Source organism: Lemur catta, chromosome 5 (assembly GCF_020740605.2).
Source record: "Lemur catta isolate mLemCat1 chromosome 5, mLemCat1.pri, whole genome shotgun sequence".
NCBI classification, from domain to species: domain Eukaryota; kingdom Metazoa; phylum Chordata; class Mammalia; order Primates; family Lemuridae; genus Lemur; species Lemur catta.
The window spans coordinates 34906905-34933985 of record NC_059132.1 but is presented as its reverse complement, the minus strand read 5'-3'; the positions used below and the strand labels follow the sequence as shown (position 1 = coordinate 34933985).

General features: G+C 37.9%; 1 protein-coding gene across 3 annotated transcripts in view; it reads right to left on the bottom strand.

Moving 5' to 3' along the window:
• Positions 1–27081, bottom strand: part of RAF1 (Raf-1 proto-oncogene, serine/threonine kinase) — a 75756-nt gene that overhangs the window by 25333 nt on the left and 23342 nt on the right. For 2 of the 3 annotated variants that reach the window (XM_045551508.1, XM_045551509.1), the window contains exon 2: positions 6079–6310. In XM_045551508.1, the coding sequence (XP_045407464.1) occupies positions 6079–6285 (207 nt within the window). In that variant the 5' untranslated portion in view covers positions 6286–6310. Of the gene's footprint in view, positions 1–6078; positions 6311–27081 lie in introns of those variants that run through there. The other variant, XM_045551510.1, reaches the window with a different exon arrangement.

Genomic DNA, 27081 nt, shown 5'->3' with positions numbered 1-27081 from the left:
CAATTTTTCAGAATACAAAGATTACTTCAAAGGTAAAGAAACCTATAATTATATGTTTATATATGTTGTATGAGTATGGAAAGATACACATCCAGCTGTTTACATCAGGAGATAGACTGGGCGCGGTGGCTCACGCTTGTAATCCTAGCACTGTGGGAGGATCAGTCAAGGTCAAGAGTTCAAGACCAGCTTGAGCAAGAGTGAGACCCTGTCTCTACTAAAAATAGAAAGAAATTAGCTGGACATCTAAAAATATATAGAAAAGGTTAGCTGGGCAGTCCCAGCTACTCGGGAGGCTGAGGCAGGAGGATTGCTTGAGCCCAGGAGTTCGAGGTTGCTGTGAGCTAGGCTGACACCACAGCACTCTAGCCCAGAGTAAGACTCTGTCTCAAAAAAAAAAAAAAAAAAAATACACACACACACCAGGAGAAAATGGTTAAGAAAGATAAAATAATAAACTTTCCCTTTGTACATCTCTATTTTGTTTGACTCACTGAAATGTACATGCAAAATGAACATTTGCCAGAAAGAAAAATAAGCCAATTTAACCTATAAACAAACATGAGTTTTTATGATCAAAAATTTGTATTTCAACCTACTGTCAACAAAATGGTTGATCTTCCTAACAAAACTTCCATCTCCCATGCACTTCATAGTAGGAAGGACTAGCACGAAGTAGAAAAATAAAACTTTAGCCCTGCTACAGGGACAAACACCAATGTTAGTTTAAATATATGTGTACATCATACCAGGTAGCCTTAGCAGTATACACACAGCCTTCCATATTCCCCTATACCTAATCCTCAGAAGTTAGGTGGGTACTCAGAAGCCTACTGGGAGAGTGAGAGTCCAGGCTACTCATAATTAATGGCAGCTACATCAAAATTTCAACTAAAATATCAGAGCTTTGATAAAAGCCCTCCACATTTTGTTTTCAAAGCCAAGAAAGTTAATCAAAAGTAAGGCAACTAGAGCCAGTGCAACCAACACGGAAAGCAGAATGTAGATTTGCAGTGTTTGTGAACTACCTACAGCAGAGTTCCTTTGGCTGAAAGTGTAACAGCTGACAGCAGCCATCCAGGTCCCTTCACAGAAGGAGGTGAGTGTATGTACATATGTGCACTGGGAGAAGGAAGCAAGTAGGAATCCAACAGGCCCATAGTGTTTTTAGTCCTGGCTCTTAATCCTGCCATCTCAATGCTAATCCAGCCAATCTTTCTCTGGCTGATTTAGGACAGGGAAAAAGTCGTAAGAAACAGGACGGAAGTATCTGTGCCTGCCCAGTTACTAGGCATCAAATCAAGGCAAAGTATTTTGGATGTAAAGCAGAGATAACAAAATAGTCTGGGACGGAAGGCAGTGAGTATGAGCCCAAGAAATTTGAAAATATCAGTGAAGGGCAACGTAAGAAGTTTTTCACAAGGCTTTATTTTGCTATTACTGGCAACTGATGAGGACTTACCTGCCTGGAAATGATTTTGAAGCACAAAGATAGGCCCCGTGTTAAAAGAGTACAGTACAGAAAAATTTGAACTTATGGAACAGATAAATTTAGGAGGTAATGAGAGTGGGAGAGAAACATTCTCCAGGGGGATCAATCATCTGAAAGAACGAAAAAGGGTTTTTCCAAATTAAAAAAGCTCCTTTGGAGATTGTGATAGCCTCCTGGGTGGTTTACCATCTCCTTCTAATACGCAGAAGGAAAGGTCCTGAACAACAGGGTAAGAGGAAACCAACTGATTCTTCAAACAGATAAGGATTTCTTTATCACAGGAAGCCTCTGAGGAAAAAGAACCAGGGAGCTAGGGGCAGAGGTCACCCAATACTTTTGACTCATACGAATGAATTACCTATTTAAAAATAAATAAACAAAATTAACATTCTTTAAAGGTTCCTTGTATATACCAGAATAGTTCAGATAAATGATATCTGGAATTGTTGAAATAAATGGAAAGGAGTGGGTGGAAACACAGATTAAATAGGACTGCCATGATTAGCTAAGTGTTGAAATTGAGTGATGGATATACATCAGATTCATTATTCTAACCTCTCTACTTTTAAAAAAAATTTTTTGAGATACGGTCTCACTCTGTTGCCTGGGCTAGAGTGCAGTGGCATCATCATAGCTCACTGCAACCTCAAACTCTAGGGCACAAGCAAACCTCCTGCCTCAGCTTCCCAAGTATTTAGGACTATAGGCACTAACAGTTAGCTAATTTTTATATTTTTTGTAGAAATGCTCCATAATAAATTTATTTTAAAGGTCTCTTGAAGCAGCAATACCCTTAGAAAGATCCCACTAATGTCCAGCTTTTCAGAAACAAAACAAGTGAGATATACTTACACTGATCTGCACTACATAGGCACCAAGGATGAGGGAAATGAAGAGTAATAAATACTCACACACTAACAGAATCATGACCTGCATCAAATACTGTGTAGCAATGCTTTCAAAGCTGTACAGTGATATCTGTTATATCATCAAACTTCCTTAAAAGTCTCAGAGTCCAAGTTGGACAGGTCTTTAAATAGCCTCTAATTCAGTAAGGCTCCCCAATTTCGCTGGCATTAGAATCATCTGAGGAACTTGTGAAAATATAGATTCCATCTCCCCCTCCAACACATCCAAGGATTCTGATTCATTTAATCTGTAATGAAGCCCATTCATACAGAATGAGTCTCTATTTTAAACTGCTTATCAAGTGAGTCATGGTAGTGGTCCTCACTCATGGAAGAAGGGAGCAGAAGAAGATGATCAATGAGGCACATGTGTAGAAAATAAAAATGGCAAGAAACACTCAAAAAACTATCTATTATTACATCTAAAATTATTTAAATCAGATACCCTCTCTCTCATTCTCTTCTTTACAACCGCCTATGGACACACACTGAAATCAGTTAAATAAATCAGTTAAAAAACCCAGTCACTCTGGGTTCCAGATGTGAAGCAACCTGGGGATGAGCAGAAAAAGCTGACTGACTGATGGTGCTGGCCTGTCAATGACTCCTCCTTCCTCCATTGCTCCCCTGAAGCTGGATGCCAGGTAAAAGAAACTGATTCTTCCAGAGATAGATGGTCTATCTCTGGCCAAAGAAATAGAAGAAACTAACCTATTCTGCTACAGCCTTCTCATAAACCATAGGAGAAGTCAAGCTTCTAAACTGTTGGTTCCCAACTACCAGCTGTGCTCAAATGAAGGTTGTGAAGAACTACACAGATGTATAAAAAGCTCAGAAATACAAGTACCATCTCACTTATGAATCAGCCACTGTACTAAGCACAATCCTCACTTCATAAAGATCAGGTAACAGAGGCTCAAAATATTATGGAATTTGTCTACATGATACAGCTAAGAAAAGGCAGTGCGAGTATTTAAATTTGGGTCTGGCTGTCTTAAAGGTCCATACACTTAATCACTATGCCAAATTAAGTCTCCCAGCCTTCTGGGCAAATTGGTAGTAGATAGGGATGGAGAAGATAAGTCTCAATAACATCCAGAAGAAGCAGCAGATGGTCTTCAGCTTCCCGTAACACTCGCACTTCCTACTTCACCTCTCAATTTAAGATCAGAAGTAAATTAATGAGAAACAGTAGGTAAAATCACTTTGCAAACAAAAGACCACTGTTCAAATATAGGGGATCACTACAACTTTATTTTGCCAGCTATAAAACTTTCATTTTTAGGAAGGGGACAAAAACAAATTTACTCAAATTTTAACTGGGCTTTTGAGTTCTGCCTTCAGTTCAAAATGCACCTAAGTATACACTATAATTGGGAGGCTCCTTGGGTCCACAAAAGAAGTTCAAAGAAATTCATTAGCAAACTGTCAACACTGGAATTGTTAGACACAAACTGAGAAAACCCTGGACTGGAGTTCACAACCTCAGAACCTTGCTTCACCTGAGTATTCAGATGAACACAATACACTGATGCTAAACAAGAATGGAGGGTGTAAAGGAAAAGGCATGCAAATTTTGGGCTAAGGTTTTCTCAATTGTTCCACAAGCAAAATCAGTACAATTTTACTTTTCTGTTTCGACTGGGTGGGTTGCTTTTTGTTTCTTTGGTTTGTTTGTTTAATCCAAAACAGTAGAAAACTTTTTTGAGCCTAAGTTCTTAGAAAACTTGGGGTTTTATATCAGAAAACCAGTGGCTGGTATGATGCCAACATGAACCTGTCACTGGTCCTACAAAAATAAACTATGCAGAAATAACTGGTTGGTGCCAGTGCTCTGAAAAAGATGACACTGATTTCTAAGCTGCCTTCAGACTTTTTTTAGACCTATGAAATATACGAAAATAATTTTAAGTAATTTTATTTTTTCTTTATACTTGATTGTAGTATCAAAAAACCTTACATGAATATTTTGCTTTAATAGAAGAAATGTCTTTTTTTTTTTTTTAACTAGCTGGAAAGGCCTAAGGAGACTTTACAAAGAAAAGTCTTTGAAATATACCCATAAGCATGTACTACTAGGTTATTAAGTATGGAATGTCTGATTACCTTAAGTACTAAGTTTTGACAGTTGATATCTCTGACATTTCATTTTGACACTTCTTGGGTATTTTTATTTGCTTGTTTTTTTTAATTGTGAAGGTATATCCTCATTCTTTCAAACGTACATTTTGGCTTGTAATTATCTTTCAATTTTTTTTTTTAGAGCAGGTTTTGTGAAACCATGGATAAGTCAAAAATTCATGTTATTTTTGAATATGAGGTCCGTCATGTAACCAATGCAGCACAGACAGCTTGAAATATCAACGAAGCATTTGGGAAGGATGTGGCTAATAAACGCACATCAGTGCATTCATGGTACTGTACATCAATGGTTTGAGAAGTTCCATTCTGGTGATTTTAATCTTGACAATGAGCCCCATAGGTAACCTGAGACAAAGGTGGATAATTATGAGCTAAAAGCTATACTGGAAGCGAATCCATCTCAACCTACATGTGAATTAGCAGCAAGGTTCGACGTTATTATTCCAACAATACTGAACCATTTGAAACAAATGAGCAAGGTAAAGGGACTGGATAGATGGTTACCATATGAATTAAATGAGCATCATAAGAGAAATCAGTCTCAAAACTTGCCTTTCTTTGCTGTCACAACATAAAGGCGCACAACTTCTACAATGTATTGATGAAAATTGCGTCACATTGCATCTACATTATGTGATGAAAAATGAATTCTTTATGACAATCCCAAGTGTTTGGCACAATGGTTGGATAAAGATGAAGTGCCAAAACACAGTCCAAAAACCAAATATTCATCAAAAAAAGCTAACGGTGTCTGTTTGGTGGTCCAGAGCTGGTATCATCCACTACAACTTCACAAAACCTGGTCAACTGATTACAGCAGATGTCTACTGCAACCCATTGGACCAACTAATGACAACGTTTGCGATTAAGCAGCTGAAACTGGTCAATAGAGACAGGCCAATCCTCTTACAAGACCACATATTGCAAAAAACAATGCTGCTCAAACTACAGAAGCTGGACTTGGAAACTCTCTGTCATCCACCATATCCACCAGACCTTGCACCAACTGACTACCACTTCTTCCAGCCTTTGGACCACTTCTTGCAAGAAAAATATTCAATTCTCAACAAGGCATGGAAAACGCCTTTTGTGATTTCATCACTACTCACTGTCTAGGCTTCTTCGCTGCAGGCATAAGCAAGCTACCGTTAAGGTGGCAAAACTGTGTCGATAGTTTAGGCACACACTTTGATTAATTGTATTGTTTCTTATTTGAGATATAATAAACTAAACTTTTGATTCAAAATTGGACATTTCATATTTAATTACCTAATATTTGTTTGGATAAAGTGGCAGAAAGAAACACATTCCAGGCAAGAGTAATAACAGAAGGAAGGCCAAGTGAAGTAGGAAAAAGTAGGAGGTATGGAAGGAACAGCAATATAAAGAGATAAAACCTGCAATCGGAAAACCAATTAATAAAGACTCTAAATAACAGTGAAGATTTTGCCTGTCTATAAATTGGGCAACATAATCCATAATGTTTTCTACAGGCAGAGAAATATCTTAAATTTCTTATGAGGAATGTTCACATACCACTGTTCTTTGCTTGTTTGGCAAGAAGACACGGATAGTGTTGCTTGTCTTAGAAGAATCTGTGAGTTTGCCATCATCTGATGCCCGGCGCTGATAGCCAAACTGCTGAACTATTGTAGGGGAAATGCAGCTGGAGCCATCAAACACCGCATCTTTAAATCCAAAACCATTGCTGATCGTCTTCCAAGCCCCCTGTATGTGCTCCATTGATGCAGCTTAAACAATCTTAAACCTGGTAAGAAAAACAAATAATTATAATTCCAGAACAAAAGCAAATAATTATAATTCCAGAACAAAAGCATTTAACCCAAGAATATAATATAAAGAGTAAAGTGAAAATAATAGTATGTGGGTTTTGAATAAGTGATATCGCCTGCTTAAATTAACCAGAAAAACTTCTATAATAGCATTATTTCCCAAAAATATTCCACAGACACGTCAAAAATGAAGAAAAAAAAACACAGGTGAAAAGACTTATCACAAGGTTTTATATCTGCCAGTTAAAAGCCAACCTGGAACATCAGCCTGAGTCTCTTGACTTCCAGTCTAACACTTTTTCACAATTACATTCCTCTTCTTCATTGGTTGTTGTATATTAAGTATGAACAACTGCCCTTGAGTGTGAGCAACACATTAGTACTATGAGAGATACCTCAATAAAGTGTAAGCCATAATTTATGCCTTTAAGGAAGGAAAAGAAAGCATACTTCTAGTATGTACGTAAGACACTTTATACATAAATTATCTCATTTAATTTGTATAAGAACCTCAAAGGTTTTAAATTCCTTCCTCTATCCACATTTTCATTTTTTATGTTATTATTTTTTTGAGACAGGGTCTTGCTCGGTCACCCAGGCTAGAGTGCAGTGGCACAATCATAGCTCACTGCAACCTCGAACTCCTGGGCACAAACAATCCTCCTGCCTCAGCCTCTTGAGTATCTGGAACTACAGGCATGCCATGCCACACCTGGCTAAATTTTTATTTTTGTAGAGGTGGTGTCTCACTATGTTGCCTAGGCTGGTCTCGAACTCCTGGCCTCAAGGGATCCTGCTGCCTTGGCCTCCCAAAGTGCTGGGATGGTGCACGCCTACAGTCCTAGCTACCCAAGAGGCTGAGCCAGGAGGATAGCCCAAGCCTGGGAGTTTGAGGTTTTCAGGGATCTGTGATTGACAGAGTGAGACCTTGCCTTTAAAGGGGTGGGGGGAATCAGGCGGGCGAGGTGGCTCACGCCTGTAATCCTAGCACTCTGGGAGGCCGAGGCGGGAGGATCATTCAAGATCAAGAGTTCGAGACCAGCCTGAGCAAGACCAAGATCCTGTCTCTACCAAAAATAGAAAGAAATTAGCTGGACAACTAAAACTATATAGGAAAAATTGGCTGGGTACTCCCAGCTACTTGGGAGGCTGAGGCAGAAGGATCGCTTGAGCCCAAGAGTTTGAGGTTGCTGTGAGCTAGGCTGACGCCATGGCACTCTAGCCCGGGCAACAGAGACTCTGTCTCGTAATTAATTAAACTGATTATAATAAATAAAAGGAAAAAACAGTGATTATTTCAGCAGGATTGTGAAGGATTTTCATTTTATATATTACCTATTTATTTTTTAAATATTTTACTATTACACTATAAGCTTCTATCAGCCTATTTTATTTCTGTGAGGGGGAAGAGTAGGACAAGATCCCATAGCCTTAAAGCAATAGGACCGTGATGCACTCACTGCCTCCTGCCTCTGGCACCAAAACCTGAGCCCTGACTCGCTCCTAATTCTATTCCCAGGTTACAATGAGGTCACTTTTTAGGGTTACCTACAGTTGCTCTTCCCTAGATCCTTTTTTTTCCTAATTAAGGAAGAAGAGATGAAGGAGTTTAGGACCAGATAAGAAAACAGAGAGGGAAGACTCACTCATCTGAGCATCTAACTAGTCTGAAATGACGTGGCTCCTTATGGATGATCTATATAAACAGCCAGAACAATCTTAAAAATGCAACTACTCATGTCACTCCCATTTAAAACTCAGAATAAAATTTAAATCCCCCCCATTAATATTTTGAAATAAAAAAATTCAAAATTGAGAAATTAAAAATAAAGACATTTAATAAACTGTAACATATTAGCCACTGTATTATGTGGCATATAAGGTATAGTGAGTACAGTAATGCACTCAATAAACTGATCTTTATTAGTAACCTTCATCCATCTTCAAGGGAATTAGTCTGTTTTCATTATATAATCCTATGCCTCTCATTTCTTCAACCATTTTTTCCTTCTTCACTTACTTAGAAAAGTCCATGTTTTTCTGTGCCATGTTTGTGATTTCTTTGGGAATCCAACATGGGTGCCCTCTGACAGAGTAACTCAAACTTCCTTTAAGTGTTGGCAACATGTTGGTTCTTTCACAAGACTCTCTCTGGGCCTGTAACTCCATGCAAATCCACAGATATGAGAATAACTGGCTGTTCCCTATGCCATTTTTACTTGTCCATTCTCTATCATACACTTACTTTTTGAAATGATATCTTGGTCAATGTTGAAATATACTTGAATGCAAAGATTAATTGTTGTAAAGACAAAGTAACTGTTATGACTGCCCATGTTGTAAATCGAGTATACTCTGAACAATAATTATTAAAATTAAAATTTCTAACATTAAAAAAGAAAAATCTAAACTCCCTAACAAAGCCTCTAAGGCCTTCTCTCAGCACATGCCAGGCTTCATGTCTCAGGACTTTTGAACTTCTTATTTCCTTCAACTGGAAGGCTAAAACCCCAGAAATAGGCAAGCTGGCTTTTTTCACACTTACCCAAGAGATATCTCTTTTAGAGAAATTTTCCCTATCCACGCTAGCCAAAATAGCCCCATCAAATAATCCTGGTTTATGTTCTACATGACACTTACTACTATGTTAGTTTGTTTAAAAGGTTTGGTCTATCCCCCTACCTTCCTTCTTGCTCCATAAGGGTAAGACCCTGCCAATCTTAATCACTGCTATATTCTTAGTACTTAATACAGTACCTGGAACACAAAGGCACTCAAATATTTATTAAATGAATTAAGTTAGAAACCAGAGGACAAGAGAGGTGGCTCATGCTTGTAATCCCAGCACTTTTGTAGGCCAAAGAGGGAGAACTGCTTGAGGCCAGGCTTTGAGACCAGTCTGAGCAACACAGTGAGACCCTGTCTCTACAAAAAATAGAAAAAGTAGCTGGGTGTGGTGGCGTGCACCTATAGTCTCAGCTACTCAGGAGGCTGAGGCAGGAGGATCATTTGAGGCCAGCAGTTTGAAGCTGCAGCAAATTATGATGAGGCCCCTACACTCTAGCCTGGGCAACAGAGTGAGAATCTGTCAGAAAGAAAGAAAGAAGAAAAGAAACCAGAATAATGCAACAAAAAAATTCATTTGTTTTTATAGAAAATACCTGTCAAGAACTACTATATGTTAATTAAATCTCCACTTAGTAGTACATCTTTAAAAATATTTTATTCAGAAGAAAACTACAATAAATTTCATTCTATATTTAATTGTGGGGGAAGAATATATTAGAGTCTATTAATAAAGAATCCACTTACAAGATTTAGATGTAACCTCAGTCTGAGAACATAATAATTTTATAATGAATTCTAAGTCTTGCAGGCACTGAGAAAATTATAGTGCTGGTACTTAGTAGAGAGCATATCACAGTAACTTTTAATAAAAACTGACAAAAATATACCTACTTTTATTCAAATTTTAGATTATTTATCATTCATAATTTTCATTCTTCTACCTCCACATCAAAATCACTTATAGGCTAAGAAGCATGCCAAGTCAGTGCTTCCTAATCTTTTTCGTATCACCACATTCATACAAAATAATGGATCATATTTGCAAGACATGCTGAAGTAAGCAGACAAGGCTGTTCTGGCTTGAAGTGACAAGCCTAAGACTCCAAGGCCAAGGGCCCTACCAGTTGCCCTAGGGCAGAAGGGGTACACCTCTAACCTGTTCATCACAGAAAACTCTATACTAAGATATTCCTTAATCAATTTACTGAAGGGCAGACATCTGAAAACAAGAAAAAGGTATATTCGAAAAAGATCATACAGCAGCAACATACTTCAATCTCAAATGGAGACATTCGGAAAGTCTGTTGATACGATTCTCAAATGTAAATGTAGATCTAGCTTCCAACATTGTGACCTTTCTGATCTGATTAAATGCTCTATGTTAAAAAAATATATACACCCACACATGCACATATACACACACCTAGACACATACTAAAACTAGATAGGCCAAAGTACAAATCCACTTCTCAATGTGAAAGATCTTTCACAGTTCAATAGAAAAGTTTTAAAAACAAATGCATTCTTTCACGAATGGAAAAATTCATTGTGCTGGAAGAAATCAATCATTTAAAAAGACATATATTTCACTGTAAAAGATTACTATTCATAATATGAAAAGAACTCCTGAAAACTAATAAGAGAAAGATGAACAATGCCACAGGAAAAAAACAGGGAATTAAATTCAGACAGGAAATACAAAGGCTACTGAACATATATGTTTATATAAAGTAGAAAAATACCAATTAAAAACAAATACTATTTTTAGTATCAGATTTATAAAATTTAAAAGACTGAAGGGAGGGGTGGTAATAAAAAAAAAGAAAAATATAAATAATTAAAAGACTGAAAATATCCAGCACAAGCATTTGAAGGCAATCTACCCTCTCATTATATTGCTAGGAGTTCAAACCACAACAGTCTAACAATCTAAAAGTGTCTATAAACTATTTAAAGATTTAAATTTACATTTCATTTGATGATCTATACTACAAGAGAAAAAACACCCAGCACTACGTAAACACACAGGGATATTTACTGCAGCATTGTTTGTAATATCAAAAAACTGTAAATTACCTAAAACCCAAAGCCGTATTAACCAAAATTGGGACAATTTAAAGCAAGACTAGTTTTTTTTTTTTTTTTTTGAGACAGAGTGTCACTTTGTTGCCCTGGCTAGAGTGAGTGCCGTGGCGTTAGCCTAGCTCACAGCAACCTCAAACTCCTGGGCTCAAGCAATCCTCCTGCCTCAGCCTCCCGAGTAGCTGGGACTACAGGCATGCGCCACCATGCCCGGCTAATTTTTTTTTCTATATATATTTTAGTTGGCCAGATAATTTATTTCTATTTTTAGTAGAGATGGGGTCTCACTCTTGCTCAGGCTGGTCTTGAACTCCTGACCTCGAGCGATCCACCCGCCTCGGCCTCCCAGAGTGCTAGGATTACAGGCGTGAGCCACCGCGCCCGGCCAAAAGCAAGACTAGTTTTTAAAAAAGAGCTCCTAGGAAAGGACACTGCCCCAATACACTGGTGAAAGGTCTGATTTAAAGAATAACTATCCAACCAGGTGTGGTGCCATGCGCCTGCAGTCCCAACATCTTGGGAAATGAAGCAGGATGATCACTTGAGCCCAGGAGTTCGAGGGTACAGTGAACTACAATGGTGTCCCTGCACTGCAGCCTGGGCAACATACTGAGATCATATCTCTTAAAAAAAAAAAAAAAAAAAAAAAAAAAAAAAAAAAAAGAATACTTATACGGACTGCTTTGTACAGGAAAAACACATCTAAAGTTATGAAAAACCCTATTTTGTTTTCCCTGAGCAAACGTTTTGTCTTGTTTTTTTTTTTTTAAAGAGATGGGGTCTCACTCTGTTGACCAGACAACCCCTCCAACTCCTAGGCTCAAGCAATCCTCCTGCCTCAACCTCCTGGGGATTGTAGGCATGTGTCACCATGCCCAACTTGAACAAACTTTTTAAAAAGAAAATTTTTAAGCTTTAAGTAGGGAGTATTTTACACTTTTATTTTATATTTAACTAGAAAAACTATTGAACTTTACTGCTAAACTGTAGATCATTTTCCATAATGCAGGACTGAGGTTAATGCCATCTATCTGTCACCATTACATTTTAAAACACTTCAAAGTCAAGCTGTATGAGAACTTGAAAAAATAAAATAAAAAATAAATAAATAAAACACTTCAAAGGACTACTACATGTTGTGTAATGTCAAAAGTAAACCAAACATCAAAAAAAGATAAATTTAAAATGTTCATGAAACATTTCTTGGTTGGTATTTATCCAACTTTTTCAGCCCCTACATAAAAGCGTATTGTTTAAAAGAGTATTGTTAAATATATCATTGAAGATAACTTTGGTAACAAAAACTTTATATGGAAACAAACTGTAAAATCTCATTTCTGTTCAATGATAAAAAGAATTTTTTATAACTCTCTTCACATACACAAAATACTAGCTGTATTACTACAAAAGTTCCCAGACCTTATACATTTGGTAAAATGTCTGAGAATCTGTATTCTATAGACTAAACATTTATATTTTACATGCCAGAAAAGACAGAGCATATTCATAATTTCATTTATTATGATAGCTAAATTCTATAAATTATTTCAGAAGCATACAATTTACTTAATATGAATCATTCTAGTCGAATTCTAGAATTCAGGTTCAACTGGTTCGAGGCTGCTTCCTCTGTACTCCAGACTACCCCCCACCAACCATCACCAAATGCTTCAAAAATCAAAAAGCCTAGATCCTACCCTACTCTGCCTTCCTCCACTTTGGCTACTATTCCATTAAAGAATTACCACTGTGGGCCTAGCTGCACAGTAAATCTCTGAAAGACACCAGGGGATGTTTTGTGATACAAGAAGGGGGATGACTTTTCCTAGCTTGCTGGGCTGTAAAAAAAGGGGGGGGGAGGGGAAGGAAGAAGAAAAAGAAAACTGAGGTGGTGACTCATAATTGTCAGATATATTAGCTTTCTGTAGTCACTCACTCTATGTCTGTCAATCATGAGTTTGTATAAATTTCTCTGAATTTATTTTTTCTAGCCTACATTATTTCAGAGGGTGGTAGATTCCAGATTCACCAAAAAAATTGCCTCTTATTGGTTTCATGTGTCATTCTGCCACATGGAGTTTGAGGATATATTTGCTTTAATCATGTAAGTCACGATTTTTATAGTCTAAACTCTCTCTTTTCAAAACTACATTTTTCTATACCAAAATCTCCATTTTTGTCATAGTTCACTTGTCATAATCTTTCAACCACACTTATTCCCTATATGAATACTCCTTTTTAGAAAATTAAAGTGTAAAACTTTTTCTGTATTCACATTAAAAGATGGGCTTATAGCTAGGCACGGTGTCTTGCACCTGAAGTCCCAGCTACTCGGGAGACTGAGATGGGAGGATTGCTTGAGCCCAGGAGTTCAAAGCTAGCTTGGGCAACGTATCAAGAACCTGTCTATAAATAAATAAATGAATAAATAAATAAATAGATAGATAGATAGATAGATAAATAAATAATAGGCTTATAAATTCTAAATAGTATTTGAATTTAAGAGCAAACAAAAAAACTAGAGTAGAAAGCCACCTGGCACTAAATTATGCAGCATGAGCCAAAGGCCAAGTCCCTGAACAACCTGACATGCTCTCTATCTTGAGATTCATTTCAGTTGTCTTCTTTAGGACCTTTTTGTGGTGTAACTATAATAAGCACCCAATACGATTTAAACAAAGACAGGATACGTACCTTCTACATAACAGCCAGCTTTTTCAGGAAAGACTTCAAAATTTCAAGTCTCTTTCTTTCCTAAAGTATAACTCAGCATTTTTTCAAACTATGAAGCATGACCCATTAGTCATCAGCAGATCACTGTTAAGTCATGACCAGCTTTCTTTAAAAATAAGATAGAACTGAATGTATCATACATAGTACAGGTAAGTGCTATTTGAGAAATCTTTGATTCAGGTATACAAACATAAAATTTATTTGTTAATGTGGATCATTACTCAGTTTAAAAGCTACTGGTTAATTCTAAAGCCCAGAATCCCTAGGATAACTCTTGCATTAATTTCTCCAAATGCATTTGTACACACAAAATACATTATTTTGCACTTGAATGACCAATATTTTTTAAGGATCCATTTAGTTTTAATGCATCTTCCTTAGTCCTACCAATACACTTTTTTGTGTGCTAATTCTGCCTTATATTTAAATGTTACATTTAAAAAAGAGTCATTTCTCCTACTTCATGTAATTCTGCCAGTTTTCATGTTAAGTATTACATTACTATAATGACTCAACAACTCAGTATATTACATCTTCATTCTTTTCTCAGGTACCATTAGTTATTTTGTGACCTTATTTATCATTCAAATTTCTTTCTTTTTCTTTTATATTAGGGAGTACAAATTGAATTCCATTACATGTAGTATATATTGTACAGTGGTGCAGTCTGAGCTTTTGTTGGACCCATCAACCTAGTAGTGTACGATGTACCCCACAGGTAATTTTTCATCCTTCACCCTCCTCCCAACCTCCCTTTGTGAGTCTCCAACGTCCATTATACCACTCTGTGTGCCACTGTACAACCATAGTTTAGCTCTCCCTTATAGGTGAGAACACAATGGCATTTACTTTTCTGTTCCTGAGTTACTTCACTTAGGATAATGGTGTCCAGTTCCATCCAAGTTGCTGGACATTATTTCATTCTTTCTTATCATTAAGTAGTACTCCATGGTGTATATATATACACCACATTTTCTTTATCCACTCATCAGCTGATAGGTTGATTCCATCTCTTTGCAATGATGAATTATGCTAAGATAAACATACAAGTGCACAGCATTCAAATTTCTACTTTAAAGTAGAAGATATCTACTTTAATGGATACACTGAAAGTAATCTCTATTCATATACGTATGATTAACCTAAGACCATTCTTCGTCTGTGATTAGGTTACATGGTTCCCTAACTTTTGAATGTCATAACAGCTGTATTCATAATTCCTACTGATCATTTCTAATCAGTTGACCCACAGGAGTTGACCAAAACTGCAAAATCAATGAAACAGTGGTAGTTGTAGAATCGATAACATATTAAATATTAAAATTTATGTAAATTAAGGAAAGATGGCTATTATTTAAAATGTAATGTAAGATTATAACCACAAGCAAGTGTCCATGAAAAACACAAATATTTAACAAAGCCTGTTTGACTGTGTGAACATTTATATTTGTCTGCTTTCTATTTTGACACCTGCTAAAACTCACTAGGCAACAAGATATATCCACCAAAAAATAAATTTCTGAAAATTCTGTACCACCTAAGCAGATAGAACAATGATAATGATATTAGCTAAGAGCCACTGACTGTTTATTATGTATCAGTGCTTTATGCACAATTTATCTCATTTAATTCTCCCAACAACCTACTATGAGAAAGACTATTACCCTGACTTTGGAAATGAGCAAACTGAGGACCATAAAGGTTAAGTAATATTGTCCAAGGTTACCCAGTAAGATATACAGCCAAGACTACTGACAGAATATGTGAATATTAAGAATATTCACAAGTTTTACCAGGGCTTCATCACACCATCACACACACAGGATCAGTACATTGAGGTACCAGATTTTAACCTGTGGCTGGCTGCTTTAGCATCCTGATATCTGGCTCTTTCCTTCTACTCTGGTAATCTGTTTTTAATTATACTTTTATTTATAATAAAGCAAAAATTAAATTTGGAGAAGATAAAGTTACCTATAATCTTATTCATCTAACACAATATTTTTTGGATATCATCTTCTAATATTTGAGGCACAATACATGAATATCAGCTCAAACTCTACCTCTACCTTTTATTAGATGTACAGCCTTTGGCTCAGTTGCTTAACTTCCCCACATACTAATTTTCTTAACTTACTAGCTCAGGGAATAAGAAAGATCCCTGATCGCAGGAGAAGCCTACTTATCTTCTAGTGGAGACAAACACAATAAATTATATGATGTGGGTGGTAAGTGCTGAGGGAAGGGAGCCAGGTTGCAATTTCTATAGTGAGGTTAAAGTAGCAGTCAATGAAGAGGTAACAGTTGAGACCTGGAAGGCAGTGAGTTTGACTTGCAGATAGCTGTGAGAACATTCCAGGCAGAAGGAACAGCAGTGAAAACCCTGTGTACAAGGAATAACAAAGAGATCACAGAGTTAAATGAAGTGAGAGTACAGTTAGCAGGGACAATGCAGATAACATAATGTCTTGTAGGTCACTGTACAGACTGCCTTTAATGAGTAAAAGGGAAATGGGAAGCCAATGAAAGGTTTTGAGCAGGGAGAGACGCCATCTGTCTTACATCTTAAAAGGATTACTTCAGCTGTTATATTGGAAATAAACTACATAGGCAGTTAGATATATAATTGTGAAGTTCAGAAGATGTCTAGGCTGAAGAATTAACTGTAAAATAGGATAATAATACCTCATTGAGTGCTACGAATGTTGTTCAATAGTGTTTGTAAAGCACTTAATTTTTATAGCTTCTTCCCTACACAAGAACACCCAGCATAGGAGATGAGAGAGAGTGGGAAATTCAGCCCATGCTTCACTTGCTAAGCCATGTGCCTGGTACATAGATATCATCAGCCCAGAGGAAGGGGATCTTCCTAATTCACATGAAGGGGGAAGTCCTGCTAGCTAAGCTATGTCTTCACAGGGCTACATCTGTACAGATGGGACCTTTTTCTATTTAGCAATGGTGACTTTGGGGCTAGTTGTAGCCCTAATCTTTGTCCACATACATAGGCACTTTACGCAACTGCATTCTCAATCCAAATTCTATGTTACAATATTCTCCTTCAAATTTAATTTAATTTATTTTTTTTGAGACAAGGTCTCACTCTGTTGCCCAGACTACAGTGCAATGGCATCACCATAGCTCACTGAAGCCTTACACTCCTGGGCTCAAGCTATCTTCCTAAGTAGCTGGGACTACAGGTACATGCCACCACACTCAGCTAATTTTTTAATTTTCTGTAGACAGCATCTCATTGTGTTGCCCAAGCTGGTCTTGAATGGCAGGCCTCAAGCAATCCTCTTGCCTCGGCCTCCCACAGTGCTTAAGATTATAGGCATGAGCCACAGTGCTTAGATTATAGGCATGAACCACCATGCCCAGCCCAAATTAAATTTTAAATATCTGATAACTATTTGTCTAATCATACTCCACTGTGTTGGATATGATTTATTTTTTTATCTATTTTTAAGTCACACATTTTTTTCAAATTTTAAAATCTCGGAAATCAGAATGTATCTTACAAACAATGATGTGCTTTATTTGTTCTAGTAGAGAACTAAAATAGGCCAGGCACTGTGGCTCACACCTGTAGTCCCAGCTACTCGGAAGGCTGAGGCAGGAGGATTGCTTGAGCCCCAGAGTTTGAGGTTGCTGTGAGCTAGGCTGATGTCACAGCATTATAGCCCAGGTGACTCTGTCTCAAAACAAAACAAAACAAAAACAAAAACAAAATAACTAAAATAAATATCTTCAAGTATATGAGTATTTTGCTTACTACCCTAGGCATGGTATTACTGGGTCAAAAGGTACAAATTACGTGTGAATGCTGCTACTGTCATGTGTTTAATATTTTAAGACTAGACTTGAGTGGGTTTTGTTTTTAAGATTATTTTCTGAAGCGGTTGGTCATTATTTTTTCTGATTTTTGGGAGGGATAAGGGGGGGAAGGTTTAACCTGAAATAGGAAGGTTGTGCTACTACTTCATCTTTCTTAGAAGTAACAAAGGCTTCTAAAGTTTAGAGAGGGTAAAGATAGAGATTGATAAAGGCAACCAACATCAGTGGGTGTAACCTTTCTAAGAATTCCACATTAGGTCAGCTTTCCATTAGCAAGTTGACACTATTTTGTGTTTTTTATACTCCTTTGAAGAAAAGTAAAACTCAATAGCCTAGTTTGCAAAGAGCTCTCTGAAACACTTCTAATAAGAAATCCCAGGCCTTTATTTCTGGAGACGGTTAACTAAACGGTCTCTAGACTAGGGGATTCTGGGCACTGTTGAAAGCATGGATGCTATTCTGAAAACTATACTAACTGAATGCTTGACTAAGGAAACTAGCAGCCCTTTCCCTAGCAGGGCAACCAACTCAAAGAAACTAACATCCTGAGTTCCTCTACCTTACAATGAAACAAAGACAGCAAACCTCATCCAGGCACTCAAAGATTCCAGTGTTTTAAATCCTATCCTTTTAAAAATAAACAGATTGCCAAGGATTACCAGACATTTTAGGAAGCCTCCAACATGAATGATAAAGACCAAAACACACAAGGGACAAAAACCTCAACAGAAGGACTCGGAACTGTATCAGATTAAAACAGCCCATCAAATACCTAGCACATTTAATTTTACAATAATGGGGCACCAAAAGATTATATAAACTTCTAGAATAAAAAAAAATACAAAGAATCAGGAATCAGAATGGCTTCAAACTTCTCAACAACAATGGAAGTGAGAAGACATAATGGAACAAAGCCTTCTAAATTCTGAAACAAAATTATCTCCAGTTTACTATAACCACCAAAACTCAACGAGGGTAGAAGAGATATTTTCTGACACTCATGAATTCAAAAATGTTACTCTCCATAAGCCCTTTTTCAAGGATGTCTATAAGAAACAGGACATCGAACACACGAAAGAAGTGAAGGAAATTCCCAGAATGCTAGTGGAGGGAAATCCCTGGATGATGACAAGTGTACACCAGGCACAAGAATCCATCATTATGTGACCTTTTCTAGCAATCTCAAACTATTACCAACAACGCTTGCGATGCCTTTTTTTTTTCCCTTTTCTTGGTGGGGAGGAGAAGTTGGAAGAGAAGGAGAAGAGAGGAGGGAGGGAAGGAAGGAAACAGTCCACATTTAAAAAGTTTTGCATGACCTTATAGCCTCTTTATGTATATACTCTTCCTTGTAGAGGAGGTAGTTAGTAAGACCTGTGCTGGGCCTTAAGATAGTCCAAGTGATCAAACAACATGAATAAAATAGTCTAGCAGCACAATGTTTCCCAAAGCATGGGACATACATTATTCCAGGTTTACAAAATGATTTTAAGGGATATGCGTACATGACATAAACTAAAAAAAAAAAAAAAAACTGAATCAATCAGATAAAGGTTATGATAAGGAGGAAGTCTCAGTTTGGTGCCAGTATATCTTTTAATATCTCTTTAACACTTCCTAATCTCCCTTTTTAATTTTAAAAAAAAAAGAACAGATCTCAAACTCAAAGCCACTGACAGACTATAATATATAACTAAAAATTAATACTGTTGTTTCTGTTTTATAAAAACAGCAACAGAGGAATCTAGTATGTGTGATTCTCCTGGCAGTTCCGAGTTCATTTTGACCATGTATGTTTAAAGTGCTTATAACATTGTTCTGCCCCATTTTTGTGCAAAAGAAATCAACACGACGAAATAGTGTGTCACACTCACTCACACTCGATATTTCCAGCAAAGAGGCTTGCTTTGCCCGTCACTTATGATGATACTATCACTCAGCTGTTTTCTCCATAACTCAACAACTTCAAACTACTGTCACTTTTTTTAAAGTAAAGTTCTACATTTACCGCAGTATATATTCATTAGGAATTTAAAGTGCTTTGTAAACTATGATTTTATATTAGAATTCATATTATATTTAGAGTTCTTAAATCAAATAATAGGTGTTAAGCGGTCTGTCCTTATTTTGCCCATGAGCCCTGTTATTTTTGGTGCGTGATTTGGCAAAATGTATAGATTTCCAGGAACACTTATCACATCTTGCAGAAGTGCCTATACTGATTTTAAGTGTTTTAAAGCTTCCTTTTAAAAGTATAATTTTTTACGGTGAGCTACTTAAGAGAAAATATTAAATAACCAATACTATAGTTAGTTCCCTGTTCTAGTAAAAATCATGAAGGTAGTACCTGAACGACAGAAGTTAATGAAACACTAGTCTAGCAGAGCAATACATTCTTAAATAAATGATCTTGTACTTTGCCATTACTTATCTGTCAGGCTCTTAAATCTAATCACCATATAAATTCTACCAATCAAATCTAGAGTTTTTCTCACCCTAAGGGTCTTTCTTCCTCCTAAAGAGGTTTTCATTATACTGAACTTCCAAGGGTTTCTCTCTCCAAATGCATCTCCTCTGCTTAGCTGGCTTCTATTCTCTGCTGCCTCAACTATGGAAATACCTCAAGGCTCTATTTCACTACTCTCCAAGTGTTCCACAGCATTTCCACCCTGAACTACTTCCTCCATCAATGAAAAGTGAGGTGGACAACTCTATGTTCTCTCAAACCTACACTCTTCTTTTGAGAACTTCCTCCCTTCACCCACAGAAATAAGCCCCCAACAGCAATGTTTACATGTTTATATTCATGATCCTACCCTTCTAGCCCCTACTACAACTGAATAGAGCAAGGATACAAGTTGGGAACTGGATCTGAAATTGAAAGACTAGATGGAATGGTCCTTTGAACTGAGGACATGTAAACTCAGGAGCTATGGGATGAGAATGTTGGACCATGTATATCCAAAGCAACACAAGTAGGTTTGCTATTAAGGTAGCAATACTCTCCAAACTCATCTATGGATTCAATACAATCCCTATTAGAATCCCAGCTGGCTTCTTTGTAGAAACTGATGATTTGGAAACACAAGGGACCCATTATAGCCAAAACAATCTTGAAAAAACAAAGTTAGAGGACTCACACTTTCTAATTTAAAAATGCCTCACAAAGGTACAATAATATAGACAGTGTGGTATTGTTACCAAAAGCTCAGCACTTGTTCCTTGCGACCACATCAGAAGAACAAGAACAAGTGCTTTGAGAAGGAAGGAAGTGTGAACTAAAATAAAATTTTAAGGCTCATTCCCGCCTCCCTCACTGAATGGACCCTCTTATGGCCAAAGGAATATCCTAAAACTAAATTGCCTGCCAGGAGGAAGGAGGTCAAACATGCCTTATCATGCCCCGCTCCCTTCTGGAGGACATCCTTTGTAACCCATTAACAGGCCTAAGGGTATGTGAGACAAACCTACAGGTCCTCAATTTACACAACAAATACATGTCCAGTGGCTTGCCTCGGATAAATAGCAACAATGTTAAAACATTCCAAGCCTTTAGACAAAGCTTCATGTCTTTAGCCAATTATAAGCCAAAGAATCTGTAAACCCACCTACAACCTGTAAGCTCCTGCTTCCAGATGGCCCACCTTTTCAGTCCGAATCAATGTATGCCTCCCACATATTGATTTATGACTTTACCTGTAACCCCTGTCTCTCTGAAATGTATAAAACCAAAGTGTAACTCAGATACACCGAGTCCACTTGCTCAAGGCCTCTTGGGCATGGCTCCGGGTCATGATCCTCAAATTTGGCTCAGAATAAATCTCTTTGAAATTATTTTACAGAGTTTGGCTTTTTTTCCGTTGACAGAAAGAAGGAAAGAGAAATTGTATTTCTTTGCTGGCAAATGAAGAAGATGGAGACTCCTGTCTGAAATGCCATTGTCCTAATAATAAGCAGAAATAGAGAGCTTCTAAAGGATGGGTTCTCAGCTTCAAGCAATTACTGTTCAACTATAGTTGACGATTCAAATAGTCCCATCTCTGAGAAAACAAGTCCCATCTCCAAGAAGACAATCCTCTGATCTCTACCCCGGACCTCCCTCTGCTAGGTTCAGGCTGAGCCATCTCCTTTAGTACAAATAACAAAAGACTTACCTTGCCCCTCCCAACCACTGGCCTGAGGCAGGGATACAGGTTTTAGTTCTCAAAAAGGAGTGGAGGTTGTTTTAAAGAGAAAATGTTTTTGCAGTTTTTTTTTTTTTCCAGGCCATTCCCTCTGTTACAGTATTGGCATAAGGAAAGACACACAGATCAATGGAACAGAAATGCAAAGGGTGCCAAACAATTCCATGATCCCAGCACAAATGGTGCTTGGAGAACTAGATATCCACATGCAAAAAAATGAAATTAGACCCTTACCTCGCACCATATACCAAATTTAACTCAGCCGAGTACAGTGGCTCATGCCTACAATCCTAGCACTCTGGAAGCCGAGGTGGGAGGATCGCTTGAGCTGAGGAGTTCCGGACTAGGCCTGAGCAAGAGTGAGACCCTGTCTATGCCAAAAAGAAAGGAAAAAAAACCCAGCCTGGCGTTGTGGCGTGCTCCTGTACTCCCAGCTACCCCGGAGGCTGAGGCAGAAGGATCATTTAGAGCCCAGGAGTCGCAGTGAGCTACAATGACGCTACTGCATTCTACCCAGGGTGACAGAGTAAGACTCTGTTTCAAAAAAACCAAACAAGGCAACTGAACAACCCCTCCAAACAGCCCCCAACCCCTTTTTAAGGAAAAAAAAAATTTAACTCAATGGATCAAGAACTAAATGTAAGAGCTAAAATTATAAAAAGCTTAGAAACAAGAATAAATCTTCACGACCTTGAATGTGGCAGTGGTTTCTTAGCTATAACACCAAAAGCACAAACAAAAGAAAAAAACAGGTAAATTGGACTTCATCAAGATTAAAAGCTTTTATGCTTCAAAGGACACCACCAAGAAAGTAAAAAGATTACATTAGATAAGGTAATATAATCTTTGATAAGGTGAATTTTTTAAAAAGTAAAAAGCCAGGCTTGGTAGTTCACGCCTATAATCCCAGCACTCTGGGAGGCTGAAGTGGGAGGATCACTTGAAGCCAGGAGCTCAAGACCAGGTTGGGCAACACAGCAAGACCCCATGTCTATAAAAAAAATAGAAAAATTAGCCAGGTGTGGTGCGTGGTGGCACGTGCCTCAGCTACTTGAGAGGCTGAGGCAGGAGAAGCCCGAGCCCAGGAGTTTGAGGTTGCAGTGAGCTATGATGATGCCATTGCACCCCAGCCCTGGCAACAGAGGGAGAAGGAAAGGAAAAAGGAAATGAAAGGAAAGGAAGAAAGAAAGAAACCAATGAATGGCAGAAAATATCTATATATATATGATAGGGAGCTTGCATACAGAAAATATATTAAAAATAGAATTGGGGACCATATGATCCAACAATTTCATTCCTGGATATATACCCAAAAGAATTCAAAGCAGGGACTCAAACAGGTACTTGTATACCCGTGTTCATAGCAGCAATAACAGCCAAAAGGTAGAACCAACCCAAGTCCATCAACAGATGAATGAACAACCAAATGTGATCTATACATACAATAGAATATTACCAACCTTAAAAAGGAAGGAAATTATGACACCTGGATGAACCCCGAGGACACTTTGCTAAGTGAAATAAGCCAGTCATGAAAGGACAAATATTGGATGATTCCACTTATATGAGATATACAGAGTAGTCAAATTCATAAACAAAAAAGTAGAATGGTGGCTGCCAGGGGCTGCAGAGAGGGCAGGTATGGGGAGTTTAATGGGTACAGAGTTTCATTGTGGGATGATGGGAAAGTTCTGGAGATGAGATGGATGGTGGTGATAGATGCATGACAATGTACTTAGTATCACTGAACTGTATACTTAAAAATGGTTAAAATGGTAAATTTTATATTATATATATTTAACTACAATAATAGAAAAAAGAATGCTTATAGTTGCCTAAACCTATCCCATCATTAAAAAGATAGAACATGGATCATTAAAGGTCAAAACACCATCAATGTCACTGGTACTAAATTTGGAGGCACTGGGGAAGCCCAGGCACCTTGTACCTCAGTGGCTTCACTGTGCGAGTGAGGGTGAGTAATAGAACTGGATCAAGTCCTACTCCCATCTTGGGGTCTCGGGAGCCCTTGTGGACTTCAAACAATTAAAAAAAGAGCCTCTGATTACTTTCAATATTTCTGAATAAAATCTAATAAAATTATTCTGTTCCCTTCCAAAAGCCTGCCCAGAACAATAAAAAACAGCAAGCTTCCCTCCTATAGACAGGAATTATAGGACAGGGTGGAATCACAGGTTATTAAAACCTTAGAATGCTCATAATAGCATTATTCCTAATAACTAAAAGGTAGAAACAGCTCAAATGTCCATCCACTGGGAAACAGATAAACTATGTATGGTACAGTATATCCAAACAATGGAATAGTACCAAAATGAAAGTACTGGTTTATGCTAAAACATGGATGAACCTTGAAAACTGTATGCTAAGTAAATGAAGTCAGTCACAAAAGCCCACATATTTTATGATTCCATTCACACGGAAGTCCAGAATAGACAAGTCTATAGAGATAGAAAGCACATTAGTGGTGGTCTAATGTGGAGGCAGGAGTGGAAGGGTAGGGAGAGGGAAGACAGAGATGACTGGAGACAGCTAGGGGGTTTCTTTTAGGTGATGAAAGTGTCCTAAAATTGAATGTGGTGATGGCTGCAGAGCTCTTTGAATACGCTAAAACCACTGAATTTTATATTCTTTAAATGGGCAAATTATATGGTATGTGAATTACATCTCAATGAAGCTGCTATCAAAAACAAACAAAAAGGTCAAGTCTGTAGTAATCAAGTAAGAGTTATTTGAGTACAAATGGTACTCAGTTTGTAATAATAGTACAAACTTCACTGAATTACAGTGAAGAATGAATAAGATGATGTACGTAAAGCACCCAGCTTAGAGTCTAGCATATAAAAAGCATTCTAAAAGTTAGCAAAAATTGTACGCCTCTGCTATTGTAACAAATTCTTTAGGTGGAAAACTAAACTTAGTTTTGTTTTTGTTTAGTTTTGTTTTGAAGTGTATGATACTCACTGGTGGTAAGCTTAGGAACTAGAGTATCATTTAGTGGAGGATATCAGGGGTTAACTTGAGTCCTTTAACTTGAGAGATTCAGTGAATTCAAGAACTCCCAGACACCGAATACAGACTCTTTTGTATGTGCTTATATACATCTCTCTGTGGAAAGATCTTAGCTTCTGTCAACATTTGTAAGCAATCTATTCTCTACAGAGCAGTGAGTGTGATCTTAAAACACAAATCTGGTCATCACTCCTCTGCTAAAATCCTCCATCCCCCATTATACTCAAAAAATTCTTTTATTTTATTATTTTTTTTTTGAGACAGAGTCTCACTCTGTTGTCTGGGCTAGAGTGCCGTGGCGACAGCCTAGCTCACAGCAACCTCAAACTCCTGGGCTCAAACAATCCTCCTGCCTCAGCCTCCTGAGTAGCTGGGACTAGAGGCGTGTGCCACCATGCCTAGCTAATTTTTTCTATATATTTTTAGTTGTCCGGTTAATTTCTTTCTATTTTTCAGTAGGGACAGGGTCTCGCTCTTGCTCAGGCTGGTTTCAAACTCCTGAACTCAAGCAATCCTCCCGCTTCGGCCTCCCAGAGTGGTAGAATTACAGGCATGAGCCATCACGCCAGGACTCAAAAAATTCTTTAACTATGACCTACAAGAGCTTACATGATGGCCTAACTTCTATCTCCCTTCTCCACCTTAGCTCTTATCCCTCTCTCTCTCTCACTCATTTTTTATTTGTGTCATACTGGCTTTCTTTCGGCTAGTTCAATTCCTGTCAATCAAGTTCCCACTCAAATGTTACCTCTGGAATAGGACTTCCCAGACCACCCTGCTCAAGTGTATCCTGCCCCTCCCCATCATTCTTCTCTCTTTACTCAGCCTCATGGTTTTCAAATAATGTATCATATTTCAAATTATATTAGATATTTGCCTACTCAATGATTATTGTATGCCTACCTCACTAGATAGTATGCCCACCTCAGTAGATAGTATGCCCCAAAAAGCTAAGTTCAGTTCACCCTTATAAGCCCATTACCTTTAAAAGTGTCTAACATGTAGTAGGGTCCCTAAAATGTATTTCCTCAATGAGTAACCAATGCTGCATCTGGGCAATCTGGCAAGTGGTGAGTTCTAACACAGGTTATCAGTGCAGTCATTCATGAACCACACTATGCTGAGAAACTACAGTCAGGACCAGAACACCAACACTTGTGGAAAAACTGTAGAATCAGCACAGAGTAATTGTTAACTGGTAGTCAGCTAAGAATCAGCCAGAATAACTGTTGACTGGCAGCTAGCTAAAGTCATGTAACAGTTCATCAAATAAATCCCAAGCTGACAAGAAACCAGCTGATAACACCCAAATGAAGCCATTACGGAACTCTACTATGTTGACAGTATTTCCAAAGTTTGATTTACTACTATTGTTTGGCATTTCCCTTCATAGTTGTTTTATACTACAAATAAAACCAAACACCATTCTTGTTCACCTGCTCTGCCACACTAAATGATAAACATTTTCTACTTACATACATACACGACCAATTTGTCCTAAACATACACACTGCTAAAAATAGAAAGTAGTTTTAAACTACAGTGCTCCTGCCAAAGAAATGTAGAGATGTGGGGGGTTTTAATTTTTTTCATTTATTTTATTTTTGAGACAGGGTCTTGCTGTCACCCAGGCTGGAGTGCAGTGGCCAGATCAGAGCTCACTGCAACCTCGAATGCCTGGGCTCAGGAGATCCTCTTGCCTCAGCCTCCAGAGTAGCTGGACTATCAGCACACAACACCATGCCCAGCTAATTCTTTAATCTTTTGTAAAGACCAGGTCTCACTATGTTGCCCAGACTGGTCTCAAACTCCTGGTCTCAAGAGATCTTCCCACTTCAGCCTCCTAAAATGCTAGGATTGTAGACATAAGTCACCACACCCAGTCAGAAATGTATTTTGTAAACATATATAAGAGATCACATAGAATGCAAAAGAATGTGTAGAAACAGAAAGATTTCAGATATGGAGAAAAAACAGTTCAGCTTAAAGGAAGTATTATATAATAATTTCCAAATATTGAAGGGACATGTCCCCAAGATGCTTAAGAAAGCATTTTTATATAATGCTAGTTGTTCTTTAGATTCTTGGGTATTGGCCAGGCACGGTGGCTCACGCCTGTAATCCTAGCACTCTGGGAGGCTGAGGCAGGAGGATCGCTTGAGCTCAGGAGTTCAAGACCAGCCTGAGCAAGAGGGAGACCCCATTTCTACTAAAAATGGAAAAATTAGCTGGGTGTGGTGGAGCATGCCTATAGTCCCAGCTACTCAGGAGGCTGAGGCAGGAGGATCTCTTGAGCCCAGGAGTTAGAGGTT